The sequence below is a fragment of the Phoenix dactylifera genome, chromosome 5, assembly GCF_051530095.1.
Source record: "Phoenix dactylifera cultivar Ajwa chromosome 5, Ajwa_hap1_PhDact_Kaust_v1.1, whole genome shotgun sequence".
Lineage (NCBI taxonomy): Eukaryota > Viridiplantae > Streptophyta > Magnoliopsida > Arecales > Arecaceae > Phoenix > Phoenix dactylifera.
This window is the reverse complement of record NC_143194.1, coordinates 31,727,609-31,745,277: the sequence shown is the minus strand read 5'-3', so window position 1 is coordinate 31,745,277 and position 17,669 is coordinate 31,727,609. Positions and strand designations below refer to the sequence as shown.

Genomic DNA, 17,669 nt, shown 5'->3' with positions numbered 1-17,669 from the left:
TAATACATTAATATGTTATGTTAAATAATTTAATATTATGTTATATTATGAAAAAATAATTTATACTAATAATTATAATATTTTATACATTTATTATTGTATTATACTATAAATATTATATTATATTACATTACATTATAATACATTAATATGTTATTTTAAATAATTTAATATTATGTTATATTATGAAAAATTAATTTATAATAATAATTATAATATTTTATACCTTTATTATTGTATTATACTATAAATATGGTATTATATTACATTATATTATAATACATTAATATGTTATTTTAAATAATTTAATATTATGTTATATTATGAGAAATTCTTTTATTCTAATAATTATAATATTTTATACTTTTATTATTGTATTATACTAGAAATATAATATATATTACATTATATCATAATACATTAATATGTTATGTTAAATAATTTAATATTATGTTATATTATCAAATATTAATTTACTCTAATAATTTAATATTAATGCTATATTAACATAATATTATTTTATATTACAATAATATTATACTATATCGTATATTTATGTATTAATTTATGTTATGTTTTATTATGTTCTGTTGTATAATACTATGCAATGTCCTTTATGGTATTTTTGTAATACAAAAGTACTTTCTCAGTTTGTTTACCAAACACAAAACAAAGTACCACAACACTTTACGAATGTAGTTACCAAACAGCAGACAGCTTTTTATAACAGCTCTACTTCAGACAGCTCTACTTCCAACAGCTCTACTTCCAACAGCTCTACTGCCAACAGCTCCCCCAAACAGGGCCTTAGTGCTCTCCGTGATGTATTACCTTTTGACTTTTTTGGTTGTATTCGTACACGTTATGTATGATACTTCCGTTTTAGCCCAAAAAAAAAAAACCAGTGGAAAGAATATTTGGATAATATATATATATATAAAAGTTAGGCCGGTGGACAGATACTGACACTACACTGGTGGTTGACAATTATTAGTATAGTTAATTGATCTCCAAGGACTTATCCTTTAAGGTAGTATTGATCTTTTCTTTTTGTTTCTTTTATAACAAAGAGTGAAGAACTTCACTGCGGCATTATGAAAACAACTCCCTAAGCATCCGCGCTTGGTGGCCCAAAAGAGTTCAGGTAGACGAGTATTGGATCATTGGAGTATTCAGCGTTCTGTTAGGTGCAAGTAGCATGTTGCTCGGATATGAGCTGCTACATGCCGCGGTAATACTAATTAGAATCTGGTTCTTGCTATGAATATGGGTTGAAATTAGGCACGTCAACCCGAACTCAAACCGTAATTCCATAAGCCTTGGATGGGTTTAGGCATGGCCCGGGCTGGGTTTGGGTTGACAATCCCAACTTGGCTCAAATTCGGATTGGATTGAGCTTAAAATATCGGGCAACCTTACCTAACTTGGAACCAAGCCCATATAAATCTATAATAGATATATATATTAAACGTGCTTCTATTTCTAAGATCTCACAAGTACTCGTTTAACTATCTAAAATTAGGATCCAAATTATGCTCGCACATTGCGATTCTTAATTTATTTTATTTTATTTTAAAATATTATTCATATGGCATGAGAGCATTGATAGGTGAGTTGGCTAAACTGATCTAATCAATTCGATCCAACCCAATATGACTTGACCTAACCCTAACCGATTCTATTTTGAGCCTGGGTTGGGTATAGTTTGAGAAGCTCTAGTTAAGGTCAGTTCGGGTTGGATACTTTCTGGGTAGAGATGCCACAATTTTGTGCTGGGCCTGGGCTTGACTGTCAACCCGGCCCAACTTGCCTGTTTGCTACCCGTAGCTATGAAGCACAACAAGATGCGGTCGTGGATTCTGTACATTAGACATCATCCCGTGAAAGTTCTCTCTTCCAAACTCCTTTAATTGGGCTTGAACTTTATATAGACAAACTTAAAATTGGTGTTTATTTTTAAATGCATGAGGACTAGAATTGACAGGAACATGATTGAACGAAACTATGAAGTTTACAAGCCTATGGAAAAATATGGGTGGAAGGATTTGGTGTTTCAGGAAAGTCCCAGCAGCTTTAATTCGCCCAAATACCAGCAAGCCAAGCTAATTATAACCCAAAACTTTATACTTAAGAAGATCTGTTGTGCCATTCCTGTTTTCTGATGGCAGCCATTTATGCATCTCCTTCTAAGTTAACCGTCAGCCCAAACTCATGCAAGACATGCTGCAACACAAGCGGGCCAAATTTTTTTTGAATAAATTATACTAACTCTTATGAGATTAGGACTTAGGAGTAAATTCTACTTATATCCAATAATTTGACAATCTACGCTAGGCTTTTTTTTATCCAACACTTTTACTCATAATTTAATTGAACGCTAGTCAAATCTTTAATTTTATATAGGAACCAAATACCACATCAGAAAAAAATTTAAAACTAATAAAAATAATCTTACGTAATATAACAACCATCCATGGATATAAAAAAAACGTGTGTATTCTTCTCCTCGCTTGAAGATAATATAAGGCAAATGGTTTTACCAGCACCATTAATTTAACCAGGTGTAAATATGAGTTTTACAAATTATTGGATGTAAGGATAATAAACATAAAATTTGTTTTTTTTTTTTTGTCAATGAAAATGGAGGGGCAAGGGGAGGTGAATTTTTAAGAAGCTCCATAAGCTTATTGTGCTCACATCTAGTTCCTAGCATCCAGTTTTGGACCAATTTCAGTTGTTTTTCCGGTTCTCATGTACTTATGTACATAATTTATCTTTCTTTTTCAATATGAACAAACCCCTGCCCCAACAAACGAAATCTTGTCAAATTCTCGTGCAATATAAACTTGCATGAAATTCAGATAGGTAATTTTAAAAGTGCAACTCTTTTTTGGTTGCTCAGTCGATCTCTTATAGGACTCCTGGTAAGACATAAGTTTGCACGATGTCGAGTCCCAACAAGTAGATTAGCGTCACACCTTACGATAGGTATGATTCTTGTGGAATCCAACTAATATTTTTCAAAGCAGAACATCAATTTTGGGCATCAATCTAAATAAGATATTGTCAGCACTGATGTAACATGGCTCTGCGTAGCAGCGGAAATGGAGTCTTCATGCAGTGCTTCGTCAAAAGTTGCACTTTGGACTTGGACATTCGTAAAATGCCTGCTTCTGCGCGGGCGCGTTTGACAGCTTTAGCTTGCATGCACCACGGAGTATGAACCTCGAATCATCGGTCCGGATGTTTTTATGGAGGCAGAATTCTTAGTTCACCAATTGATCCAGCTTGCTCTTACATTGGGAACAAATTTTTGAGGTGCATCATCCTAGTAGCATTAGGAGTAATGAATGCCCAAGTAACGCATTTTGTGTGGCTCGATGGGAATTCCATGGTGTGGATTCGGAGAGTGGACAGGTACGGGGATGGTCACCCGTTGATCCACGAGACTCATAGATTAAACCGGGAGTTGGGCTCTTTTCAAGCAGCCCACGTATTTCGAAAGACAAACAGAGCAGCAGACTGAATTGCCTCCTTTAATGCCCGGCACTCTAGAGACTTCATTTGGACGACTGTAGCAGATATACCCTTTTCCTTGTACTCTTTACTTCTTTTGATTTGGCAGGCTGTATCAACGTTAGAGCTATATGAAATGTCATTAAAAAAAAAAAGAAAAAAAAAAAAGGCCAAGTAAAGCATTAATCTTGTGTAGAAAAGAGGACTCTTGATGAAAGTCTTCTTCCTCTCAAGTTCGTCGGACGAGATCCGACTCCTCTCTCATCCCTCTTCCACCACATCAGAGAGACCAAGTCTTTGATCAATGCTGCTGTCGAAATTTCTCAATTTTTCTCCTCGAATGTCAGACCACTTCCAACGCCATTGCTACTGCCAACTGTCGCCAGAAACTAAATAAGAGTCCGACAGCCTTTAATTGACCTCTCTATCTCCTTATGTGGTCCTTGGAAGCTTTGATTCCAATCGATGATCGCTGGATTTTTTTTGTCACCAAGGCCTCCGCTCGGTTTCCCACGATGCTTTGCAGCTGTGGCCGAGGCTCTAACCATCGGAAAGCCTTGATTACACAATGTAAGGGGTAGAGATCCTATTTTCGGATGGATTTCCGTTGTCGGCTGCCTGCTACAACCAGCCGCTAACCATCAATTGGTTGGTCATGGTTTCCTGGGCACCTCTCTTCCTTGGTTAGAGAGGCATCTAAATATTAAGCTAGTTATTGAAATAAAATTTGTATATTATTATTTAAATTGTTCTGTCGTATATTTATGATATCATATTGATATATCATGTTTGTGGAAAGAATTTTTTATGGGTATGCGCCAATTGACACGACTTCCAATTCATGAACTCAGGGACGTGACATTATTAATTTAACCTTCTCTTTTTTTTTTTTTTTTTGCTTAAATTTAACCTTCTCTTTCACCATTAATATGCACAGGACTCATCATTTATTTTATCATCTTTTTCATTCTCTTTTCATAGCAAATATGATAATCTGGCATATAAATCCCAACCAAACGAATCGTGAAGGTAAAAGGGTTAAGTTGAGAAGAAAATATCCGCCCGATCCACTGAAACAACATTGTGAAGCTTGGGGGTAAGCTGGAAAATTTCATGTGTAAGATGCCAGCCAATCAGCAGGTTAATTGGCACGACTGTTGAGGAAACCGAGCGTAGGTCCAACCAGAGCAAGCGACCCAAAATCTATATACACAAGGTCAAAAATATATAGAGCTTAAAGCGGGAGGGTTGCTTTTGGAGTTTGGAAATTGGATAACCCCATCCCTAACTACAGCGGCGAGGGATGTACCATCCAAATCAAATCATCGTTCGGTGGGGTGCTGCTAAATTTTGGTGAGGGGCTAGGGTTGCATCCTTCACCTTTTCTGAGATCCCTAAGATGGAGTTCGGAATGCTTTGAGCTGTGCGGTGGGAGATCCAACGTTGGATTCGTCTAAAGATGAATCCTTCTTTGTAGGAAGATTCTGCCCCAATCTTTTTTTGCGGAGAATTCCAGTTTTCTCTCTCCAAATGGGGGGCTAAGTAAGTGTATAGTAACCATCCAATTAGAACAGCAAAACCATCCATTATGACTGGCTCACTAAAGTCTAACCCCTTCTAGAATAAGTCCTTCATGTGATTAAAAAAAAAAATGAAAATATTGCCTCTAAGACAGCTATTTTCCCAGCAACAGAATGCTTGCAATCAATACTACAAACCCAGTTTTGCAAGCGTATTCATCATTTCATAATCGTACAAATCTTGTCCAAACAAATGTGGGATCAATATAGAGAAGAAATCTAGATTGCGAAGCTCTCCAATTTAAAACATCAAATTTTATGACCGGCTATCAACTCACAACAAGCCTCTAAAAATTAATAGATGATTTCCAGCCAAGACAGATTCAAGCCAAAGAAGAGGCCCATCTGTAACGCTATTTGCCAATAAAAGACAAGTACGCCCATTACAAATTGGCCCACAAAAAATGCCCGGTTAACTCACGCCCCTCCAACGGCCACATTCAACCAAACAAATGGGGGCATATTTCCTCCCTCCAGTCAACCGTTCGTAACACAAGATATGTAGCTTGTCGCCTGCTGAGAAGCTCAACCCAGACCCCCCCTTCCATCTATTTTTACAGCCTCTCAACAGGTAGCTCAAACGCATTCATTGTATATGTTAATGTACAATCACACTCTCTTGCTCCTTCCCTTGTTCCAGTCTTTAATACATGACCCTCCAAAGGTAACTGATGATGTCACCGTCGCCTTCCTAAGCTTCTGCTGATAGTCGCAGCCCTTTTCGCCTCGAGCAGGTGATGACATCAGACTGGGCGGCCTGATGGCACTGCTATGCGATGGTCTCGTGCTGATGGCTGGATCTTTTTCCAGTTTGCTGGGAGATGCAATACCTTCGGCAGGAACAGACCATCTTGCAGGTCCTCTACCAGTATTATTCATGTGCATGAAATCTTTTTTCTTTTCGCTCATCAACTTATGTCTCACAAATGCAGGGCCTGAACTTCCAACTGGATCATGATGCCTACCTGCGAGAAATGAAAACTCTGTTTTATCCATGGGAGATGCAGATTTGCGAGCTTTCATGGTCTTCTGCGATGATGTCTTGGGCCATTTTATCCTCCCACTGTCATGGCTCCGATTCTTGATGGCATTGGAACAATGTCTCATCGCATATAGTATTTCAGCAGCATGCAGTTCCCCCCGTAAGGAGCCTAATTAACAAATATACTGTAGATATCAGAATGGGTAAGAAAAGAATTGACAAGACAATGAGCAGAAATAGTTTCATCAGATAAGCAAAGGGGAGAAAGGATCCAGCAGATAGAAGTAATATATGCTGCACTCCTGACAGGAAAAAAGAAATAAGCGCAGAAGAAAAGCATCAAATACAACTAGCTAGAAGCCTACAAGAATATATTCATGCATTCAAAAAGGCCATAAATATCAATTGGTCCGATAATAAAACTGTAACCATATATCATCATGCTTGATCCAGGAGATGATGACTTTCTATCACATGATGAAACCTTATTACAATAGGTTCGAGAGTTGGGACAGGTGTACGGTGTTCTAATAATGAGTTGAGTCAGGATATTTTATAGAACCTTGAGATAAGCTCACCTCAATCCACGTTTTGTATGATATTGCTTTATAAAAGAACTCTTATTAAGGATGTCGTAAAACAAGTGGCACCGACAAGAACTTGGCCCAAGATTTTCTTTTCGACTACAATTCTGGCAAAGTGGTTTGGGCGGTCATCCTGAGACATTTCTGACTGGTAGATCCAAACAAAATCCCACTAAACATTTGTACTATTTATTGAATATTACAGTAAGTTCATTGGAGCTATCTCACCTGACAAAAGGAAACCATATTGTACTATTTATTGAATATTACAGTCTTTTAATAAAAGAATTCAAAAATCAGGAATTTGCTGCTTGCTTGGTGTCTGTTATTTCTCTATTTTGTTACCTGCTAATCTCCATGATACCAGCTTGCTTGCGCATGTGGACTCTCAGGCTACGTCACAGGGTCATAATGGCACTGCTCATTAATTCCCGTGTTATTGCCACATTAATTTTAAATAAAAAGACAGAGGTAACAAGATTGACCTTTCAAATGGATCTTGGCCTGACTATAGGTAAATCATGCATTATGTGAAAGTACAGAGTAGCTATTGATCAGGAGATCATGTACTAAATCCACAGAATTGTTTCCTTTCTTTCCATATGTGACTGTTGCGGGCCATGAAAAGACCTCGATGATTACAATTCTTAACTCCTAAACCACGATGCTTCCTAATGCGAGCCACTGTCAATAGAATTAAAAAAAGGGATCAAAACCACACCAGATATATTCAAGGTATTTTTGTTTTAGCTTAAGCAAGGTCCATTTTTTTAACCGTGACTCATGGTTCTCAAGAAAAAAGATTAGCAGTGGCCATTTGTGTTTGTTAAAGTCAGTATGTTACCAGCTAAAAGATGTATAGAGATAAACCGCATAAAAATCAGTGCCAGTCAAAGCCCCAAAAGTTATGGAGTCTGACATCTCATTGGATACACTTTGAATCTGAACCAACAAATCACTCCTAATTCTAATGATGTCCCGAGTAGTCAAAAGGGTAATGGTAGCCTACTCTTAGTCAGGCACATTTGTGTTGGCAACCTGTATAACTCGAGAGAGGAGTACTTGTTGATTGCAGGGGACAGTAGTAGCCCCTACCACCACTGATACAATGGTTTCAAAAACTCTCTCTATCTTCTTTTTTAGTATTTCTTTTTATCTATTTTATACAAGAGTTTCGTCACCTCAATCGCCAAATTTATTTTGCTAAAACTTAAACCAAATTTAGTTTAGGCGGCTTCATCACTTAAATAAGCCTCAACAGGATGAACATGTAGCTGCCTGATTGGTCTGAGAGGCAAAAAATTGACCTCTGCAAAAAAAAATTTGCACAGTCTACCCATCATTAGCTATTATTTCTGCACACTCCATCTATCATCATGTTGTTAAAGGTTATCAGCATCTATGAAAACTTCCTGGACAACAAATGGATTATTTGATCTCCAGGATCCATTACACAGTTCTCCCTAAAGCCTTCAGCACATGAGAAAGTAGACATATTTGGACTTCAATTAGTTATAATCACTGCCAAAGAATCCATACAACATTGCCAGCATCTTTACATTTTTGCTGAGTTTCTAAATCCATGCTCAATGGAATCAAATATTATTTTGTTGTAAATTTTAAGGAAACTCAGAAATACTTCAACGATGTCCTACTGACCAGTTCAAATAATAATTCAATTACATAATAAGTCAAATGACTTCTCACGATGCCATTTTCCCTCAGTTCTGATATTTAAAGAAAAATTATTTGATGCATAACTTAAAATACTTGTTAATTTAACTTATCAGGGCAAGCCTAACACGTGATTTCCTAATTCTATGCCAACTCTAAGTAAATTTAGGTCTTTCTGTTTCCGGTTTTAAACTAAAGAGTCTCAAAGAATCAGAAGAAAAAAAATCTGCTATTTTAACAACTTCATTTATGACTTTGTAAAACAACTTTGGCATATATCAGGCAAGCCTAACACATGATTTCCTAATTCTATGCCAACTCTAAGTAAATTTAGGACTTTCTGTTTCCGGTTTTAATCTAAAGAGTCTCAAAGAATCATAAAAAAAAAAAAATCTTCTACCTTAGCAACTTATCAGGGCAAGCCTAACACATGACTTCCTAATTCTTTGCCAACTCTAAGTAAATTTAGGCCTTTCCGTTTCCGGTTTTAAACTAAAGAGTCTCAAAGAATCAGGAAAAAAAAAATCTTCTACCTTAGCAACTTCATTTATGACTTTGTAAAACTTTGACATATATCATGAATATTCAAACAACAAATAATCTCCTGAAACAATTCTAGAATGCATGCCAGGTTATTTCCTCAATAAAAAGGAGGATCATATCTTGATTAACCTTTCTGAGAGAGCAACCCTTACTCCATCTCTGAGAAACATAAAGTAGCTCCCAATTAATATTTGAGGCACTCTCATCAGTCTAATGCACTCTCATCACATGTGATAATTGCCACATTCAGCCATGCAATCTGGAACTACCCGACATGTGGTAGTGCATGTCTGTATTCAGAGAGAACAGAGGAATGCATGGAAATTGGCCTATAGTGCAAGCTAATGTTTGTAATGCTTTTCTAACTTGCAATGAAATATGGAAAGGCACCTGTCTTAATCTAAAACATCCTCCATGAAACAGAAGCTGGCAGAACTGCATCAGCTTATCAGCTCTCTCTTTTATGATAAGTAAAAAATATTTTAACAACATATACAATGGAGAACCAAAAAATATGTCACCTGAAAAAAAGAAAGCCTTGCATCGCAGAGCTGAAAATTTATCAAAACTAACCCATATTTCAACCGAAGAGAAAGAAATCATGTTCTAGATGGATAGAAATTACATCAACAAACACAAGCTGTTTTCACAGTGATTTTGCAAATCATATATTTTCTGCATAAACAGATACACAATCGCAATCAACAAGTTTAAATCACACAAATGACAGAAAAATTACTTGAATTCCAGAGTTATGCATCAAACAGATTCACAAACAGATACATCGAACTCCACTACTATGGCTCTTCCTACAACATAACTATTAAACAGATTGGCAAACTCATGAACGTTTTACTTGAAAATTCCACAAAGAACAACAAATTGTTAGATTTTTCCTTCTCATGGATAGCAAGATAAGTATGATGAGTGCCTCTTCCTAATTTATCACCTTCAACAACAGTTTAATGCTAGAATTAAATAACCAATAAACATATATTATGCATATATATACTAGTCTAGTAAATTACATTCAAACATGAGATGGATGATATTAAATATGTCACTAATATAAAATTTCCTTTGAAAAAAAGGAACTGATAACCCTAGAAAAGAACATGATATACATTTTTAAAGTATGGGATGCCTCTAGTAATGCATATTGTATTTTAGCAGATTACCTTGTTTGGATATCTTTGGTGTAGGAAAATATTGTGAATTCTGATCACATCCATTAAAAGTGCTTTTACAAGAGTAGCAAGAGCAATTTTCTGAATAACCATCTCTGCCTACTGTATGCTGTGCTTTTCGAGTGACTTCGCTGTCCTCGAATTGCAAAGTAGTCTGTGATGGATCCACTAAGTTGGGCTCAAGTCCCTTAAACCTCAGATGGATTTCAGATTCAGAAGTTCCTAAAACCACGCTATCTTTATGGTCAAATTCCAAATGGCAATCTGAAGTGTCCACATGCTCCTCTGTTAAATTAAGCATTTTAGAAATAAATGAACCGAAAACACCAGAATCTTTCTTCAAATCAACATCATCTGAACTATGAGCTTCTGGAGAAACTGACAGATTGCATAAGGTACTGGAAGGCCCATCAGATAGCGGCCTGACAGATGTTGCCAGGGTGTTCACATCTTGAAGAAGATCATTGACCTTATGCTGGATTACCATATCTTCATTGTGGTTAAATGACTTCAATTCCATTTCAGAGAAGCAACTCTGATCATCTCCAAGGGAAGTGGAATTGCTTCCTATTCTAACCCATTTACCTTGGGATGTGCTCTTTGTTGAAGGCAATTTACCAACATCTACACTGGGTTTGCACGCTCCAGGGTGACAAAAGGACCAAGGAAAAGGCGGCAAGCTAGCATGGCAGAAAGTTGTCATGTGCACAGTAGAACGTAAAGGGACCATAGTCATGTTTAATTCCAACAAAAGAGCATTCAGATCCTGGGCCGCAGGAAGTGTTAACCGCTTCAAAATGTCTTTAGGCTGGTATAAAGTGGAGTCATTCAAGTTCAACTGACAAGGATCCTGTCAAGAAGTGTAAATAAATAAATAAAATGCTTGGATTTTAATTTATATAATTACATTCATATGAGAAAATTTTAAAAAAAAATTGTACTCACCTTGCTACAAGATACTAATTCCTCAATGCCCTTATCCTTGTTATCACATTCAGACAAGTTCAGTGAAGAGCAATTATGATTCAAGAGGTTTATAACAGCTTTTCCATTTCCATTGTTATCAACTGCACCATGGAGTGGAAGGATAGAGCAAGCCTTTCTAACCGAGATTAATATATTCTCATTGACAGTTGAGGCTCTCTTTCCTTTTTCTGGACATATGTTAGGATATTTGTAATTGCCATCAAGAAGTTCATTTAGTGATAGATCATCCATATGCTTTGTAACATCACGGAGATCTGACTTGAGACCATATATTCCTAATTTGAAATGGTACGATAAAATTATGTGTAAGTACACAAGTAACTTGCTTATTAAACCTAAAAATAAACATAAGGGGGAAAGAGACAATCTTGCTATTGCCTTGGTGATTCTTAGAAGGTACTAACTGCAGAACTGTCGGTTTGTCACATATACTATATTACTGGCATTGAATTCACATTGTAAATACATTATTTCATGTGCAAATCCTTCAGTCAAAGTTTGATAGTTTAGAATCCAAAGCATCAAAGCATAGATAATATTTCTGTTAGCTTTGAATGTGTATATGTTGTGTACACATCTCTGTATGAGAGAGAGAGAGGGGGGGTGGGGGGGAGCAAGAGTTTCTAAAGAATCTTTTGAAAAAAAAAAATCTTAAGGCAAGAACTTGATTTGGGATCTTGAAGTTCAAAATCATGACAATAAATTTTCCTGGCTTTATGACATGGCAAAGGACAAAATTTTAAAAGAAAGAAAAAAGTTTATGCAGGGGGGAAAAGGCCATTAAGGCAAAAATATATGGTGGCCTATATTACATGTTGGATTTGGAATGAGAGAAAGCAGCCCAATTATTAGAAAAGGGGAAAAGTAGATATATGAATGAACTGATTAATAGATTGCCAAACTCTTTCCATGAAAAAAAATCGAGATAACATAGTAATATTGAAAGAATATTGTGGTAGTCGTTCATGAATAAAGGTAAAATAGAAAACCAGGTCAATTACCAGAATTAAACTTGTGTGTCACACTACGGAGTCAAGAGACAATCCAGTAAGAGCTACGATCATAAAGGATGCCAATTGATTGGGTACGACTAAGAGAAAAAAAAATGTGATATATTTGTGTGTATGATGTTGCGGGTTATAGTCGTAGGGCAGCCACTCAGTGCAAAAAAAGCCTAAGGTTAGGCCTGTTCCAAGTTCATCCTTTGAAGAATCCTGGATTATCGGGATCATTACAGGGTAATATCCCTGTATATATACTGCAAATATTAATATGAAGGAACAAAATATGTACCAGATATTTGGTTTCCAAAACCGGGCATGAGTGCGAGAGTGGATGGAGGGAAATGGATATTTTAGAAACACTTTTAATACAAAAGTGCTTAGGAAGCGGGTGTGAGTTCAAGGGAAAATTCTAAAAAGGGCATGTTACCTTAGATAGAAGATTCCAACTACTACGAATAGATATGGCAAGACACAAAAGTTTCTAATTGCTTTGACCCTAAATCAAGGGTCAGTGCTAAGCCTGTTTATTTGTAAGATTTGTTATTAAAAAAAAAATCCTTTTGATACTAAGAGGAGATGCCATGGCATAAGCAATTTGAAGAGGGTAGAGGATTAAAGATAAGCCCAAAATATGGACGACAACAAATTAAATTTATAGTGGCAAGTTTTGAAGAATCAAGCCAAAGATTAATAAAACTAGAAATCAGAATATACTATCCAGTTTTCATGGAGGCAACAACTAATAAAAGGCATTAACAAAATCACAGCGTAATACCCAACTGACATTATTTACGTATTCATAGATTAATCATGCAAAAGAAGGATGATATGGATGGCTCAGAGAGGTGCTTCTGGGAAGTTCTGTGATCATTGAATGACTTTCAGGTTTCAAGGGAAATTCATATCTTTTGAAAAGAGGGTAAAAAGGAGGACAAAAAAAGGAAGCAACGGACTTGCACCACTGTGGGATAAAGTGGAAAGAATGGACCAAGGTGATGTCACCAAGTGCTGGACAATGAGCAGGATCTCAATTGCATGAAAACATATTTAGAAAGACAACCATATTTGGGAAAACATGGAAATAGACTTGCACTAGCAGTCCTTAAAAATACTCAATAGCAGAACTTGTATTAATCGTTCATTCATTCAACATGTCGTATTAGGCACCACTTAGGTTTGCTTATCACTGAAGACTACCATTACATGAACATGGTAGAGGGCATGTGAGTGAATTCAAGAGACAGAATGAAGAAGTGACAATAATATATGATAATGAACACAAGTGTGCCAGAAGCTATTGCGATAGAAATATTATGTAAAGCAAGATGAACCTAGCTTTGTCCAGGAAGACATGGACCGAGAGCAAAGAATTTCTTCAGCAAAAGGAGGTTTACATTGGGGCACAAAACTGTATCAGATTTTACAAAATAAAGAAACTTCGGGAGCATCCAAAAGAAAGCAGGAACTGGAAAAAATCGAAAGCAGTTGCAACAACTAAGGCAGAAATTTTCACAACCAAGTCAAGACATTTTTGTTAAAATTCAGCAAGATATCACCCTCGCCTCGAACAAGTAATTAGGGAAAAGGTAGCAATTACAGAGGACTACAAAATGCTACATAAAAGGACTAGCAAAAATCTTTCTGACGTACACCACCGGTTGGAACAACTTTTTGCAAGAAACAAAACTGGGAGATTTAAAATTTAAAAAAAATCATTTTTTCAAGACAGCAAAAAAAATTTTCCTGTGCTGACTATCAATTATCAAATAACAAATCAATTCAACCACCATATGTATCCAAAAATATAGATAACTATCCTCACTCTAAATTTTAAAACCTTCCTTATATGATTTTGCTTCCTTACATGTGAAAAAGCACCTGCTAGCAGGACAGATAACGTACACATGTCATGACATGTCCACAAAAGCATCATATGAGACATCAAAGTGAATAACTTTTCAACCAAGTTCTCCTAAAGAAAAATACAGTGAGAGTAATTTGCTTAATTAAGGCCAACATGTTTTCTTTATTTTTCTGAGAAACTAGGGCCCTTCTATTATATACACAGAAATATCATGTGCGTGCACGCGTACATTGCTTTAGACATGCATGAGCACACACAAGCACATGCACACACACAAATGGAAAAGGAAGATATACATATAGGAGACATTAGAAAAAGGTTAATCGGCATAGTTGCTGCATACCGAGAATGTTGTTTCCTCCGGAAGCGGAATCACAGTTGGTTAATCCAGCCTTTGTTGTAAAACAGTCAAATTTACTTCTCAGACAACCTCTAAAATTCTTTTTGTCCGTTCTCTTTCCATCCTGACCACGCTTCTGCTTGACCATCCGGGATTTATCTGTGTAATCAAATGAAAGATCAAGAAACAACACGGTCAGCTATTACAAATATCATCTTTTTCTTTAAGTTATCTAATAATGTTAAGAAATGCAGAGGTATACATCATAAAAAAAGTAAAAGCAAAAGTAGTATCCTTCTTACCAGCAGAAGAGCATGGTATGCTGTCAGATCCAATTGTCCTGGATATAATATTACGGTCATCAATTCCAGAATTCGTCACAGAATTTTCTGGTTGATCTATTCTTGGTCGCTTAGAGCAAGAGAAAGTGTTTGGTTTTTTCACAGATTTCTTGTTCAATGATCTGCCCTCACGCTTGGCTAGTGATAAGATAGGCATATCTGCCTCCCCAAGGTGATGCCTTTTGCCATTACCTTCACATTTGGAACTGGGAGGCATATTTTCATTCATACATAGTTCCCGGTCAATCTTTTTGTGTCTGGAAACTGAACTGCATTCTGAAATTGAGTGTTGATGTTCTGCATCTGTCATGGATATAACTGGTTCCAAATCAATTAAGAAGAAATTAAGCTTAAACAACAAAATTTGAGATATAGTTATCTCAGTTTCAGCACTTACACAACAGAAGATTTATAAATAGAAGTAGTAGAAACATCAGACTTACTCATGTATAGACAACTGCCAGAAAATAATAAAGAAACACATCCTTGAGCATCAAAAACGTTTCACATGCCGTTAGTTCCTAACATAAATATGGATATGAAGATTCAAAAACACAAAAAGTAGATCCCTTAGTTATACACACAGATAGCAATGCAACAATATGTTGGAAGTATATTTTCTGGAATCTGGATACTTAAGAGCACAAGAGCATGTAAAGATGGTGACATGTTGCACTGTTATGGTTGTTGAGTATCAGTAGTAATTCTCTGGAAACCCTGCTTGGTATGTCATTAAAAAGAAAATTCTGAAACTATATAGCTTGATAAGCTTCATGACCATATCATGATCATGTTCACAATGATAATATAAAGGAAATAACATAAAGCATACGCACAAGGAAAACAATGAGAAAAGATCAAAAGTACAAAAAGATGCCATACCAAATAACCCCTTCTTTTATTGCTTCCAGTGACCTATAGACGTGAAGTAAATGGAATTAGCATGTAAACATGTATAAATATAACTTTGTGCAAATATGTATGCATTAATGTGAACACATACAAATATTGCGTACATACAAATATGCATTATGCATCCGCACAAGACTCATGAGGAAACAGAAAGCGACCAACGTCAAATTAGCTGTTATACAGCAGATCTGACAGAATATTTTGGTCCAATCAAACCGACTGTGCTATGATACCACCACACTTGGCTTAAAAAAAGCCACTTCATGGATTTTCAATAATTTCCACCAGAAGATTATAGAAACCATCTCTAACTAAGAAATTTACCCATTTTTCCGGACTCAAAAACTAACATACAAACAAGAGCAAGCATATATGAAACCCACGGATTTCCAATAATTTCCACCAGAAGATCGTAGAATCTATCCCTAAGTAATAACACCCAGTTTTCCAGACACAAAATATTAAAAAAAAAAACAAACAAAAGCAATAACAAACGAAATCCCTCAATTCCTGACAGCCGAAACCCTATATTTGAGGAACAACTTCACGTCCGTACAGAATCCATCCACTAAGACTCCTAAAATGCGAGTTACCATCCTCCCATGCATCCATCTATGCCCCGAAGAAGCAGCAAATAAACAAAAATAACTCACAATCCATGCAAAAATCAAATCTTTATCCCTTCTAAGTCCAGAAATCCAATCTTAATCCCTTTTAAGGCGCTAAAATCGAAATTTTATCATATCAAAGGGGCAAAAGTCATACCGCTACTACAAGGGCTGCACCCAGATATCTTGTGGCTTCCGAAAACGGGAGCATCAGCGGCGTCAGAGCCTCTATTCTCCGGCTCCCCAACCCTCCCGAAACCCTCAGTCGCCAAGAGCTTCGATACAACAACGTTCACTGGCAGAGGCAACTCCACTGCGTCCATCCACCACGGAAAGATAGCTCTGCGCTCTAGAGAACCAAGAAAGGCCCTATTTTTCCCGATCCGAAGCTCCTCTTAGTACCCAGCCGACGGATCCCCTCCGAAGGCTTCCATCCCCGCTGCATCGATCTCCACGCGACCAAGAACAAGCACATGGAGAGAGAAAGAGGGGCAAGCGAGAAAGAGAGAGACGACCTAGAGAGAGAAGGGGGAAGAAGAAATAGGGAGATGGGGCAGCGAAGGGGGAAAGAAAGGGGTCTGGGGACTTTAGGGCAGGAAGGAGGAGACGAGAAAGGTATATATACTTTTCGGGAAAATCCAAGAGATTGCCGTCATGACGGAATATTCCGGCAAGTCAGAGGTCGGGAGTTGGGGAGGCGGGGTGGGGTGAGCGTTGTTGTGTGCCACGGCAGCCTGGGATTTTTTTTTTTTTTTTTTTGGTAAAAACAGCCTGGGATTTTTGCAATCCTCTTGCTTCTATTTCCCTCTACCATACGCCGTCTTGGCATGGGCGAGGCTGTTACACGTGTCCCTCACCTACCAGTAACCCTAGGTACCTAACTTTGGCGTTTTATTAATTTTCCGGTTCTCTATTTTTTCCGTTTATCCACGCGATATTTTAAAAGCCGGACCGGACGAACCGTTGAACCATCAGCACGTCACGCTTCCGGTCCGAATAGAACTCTAAATCGGTCAATTTATGAAAATTTATTTAAAGCTATGGTTGATCCAATGGCTGAACCGGTCATTCATGCAGAGCTACGTGATGCTTTGATTGAACATGAACGGCTAGATTAATGATTTGGTCGGGCATGAGTGACATGGATCGACTTTAATAACAATATATGGATATTTTTCTGTTTCATTAAGATTTCCGTGTTGAGGGATAGGTAAGGGCAAATTTCAATCCTGGTACACTTGGAACAATGAAACCTTTCCAACTTTGTCATTTTCAGCATTTCAAAGGTCTCAAAATTGTTAGACTCATATATTCCACAAGTTCTTTTTGACTTTTGCAACCTTTCTTCATTCATTGAATTCTTATCTTTTGCAAGATATTATATGGCTATGATGCTAATTTAGTGTAGCATCCAAGCAAACTTCGAAAAAAAAAATAGAACTGGAAATTTTATATTATCAAATAAGAGATTCCTAGTTTTGCAGGTGGGGATGAGGGAATATGGAAGCTATCAAATATTAGCGATATACTAATAGATTTTTTGCAAT

The 17,669-nt window shown here is 36.8% G+C and overlaps 1 protein-coding gene across 9 annotated transcripts; it reads right to left on the bottom strand.

The window, feature by feature from the left end:
* Positions 1–5,401: 5,401 nt before the first annotated feature.
* On the bottom strand, positions 5,402–16,951 carry LOC103710877 (uncharacterized). Of its 9 annotated transcripts, none has more exons than XM_008796792.5 (8): positions 16,280–16,895; positions 15,485–15,517; positions 15,046–15,123; positions 14,564–14,920; positions 14,265–14,420; positions 11,012–11,328; positions 10,058–10,916; positions 5,402–6,247 (listed from the first exon to the last, which is right to left on the bottom strand). In XM_008796792.5, exons 3-8 carry the CDS (start codon positions 15,047–15,049, stop codon positions 5,706–5,708), a joined length of 2,235 nt encoding a protein of 744 aa, XP_008795014.3. In that variant the 5' UTR covers positions 15,050–15,123; positions 15,485–15,517; positions 16,280–16,895; the 3' UTR covers positions 5,402–5,705. The 9 variants fall into 9 exon arrangements, with proteins under 9 accessions (XP_008795014.3, XP_008795016.3, XP_026661958.3 ...); XM_008796794.5 differs by having other exon boundaries at positions 14,564–14,905; positions 16,280–16,716; XM_026806157.3 differs by lacking the exon at positions 15,046–15,123 and having other exon boundaries at positions 16,280–16,896.
* Between the last annotated feature and the right edge of the window lie 718 nt (positions 16,952–17,669).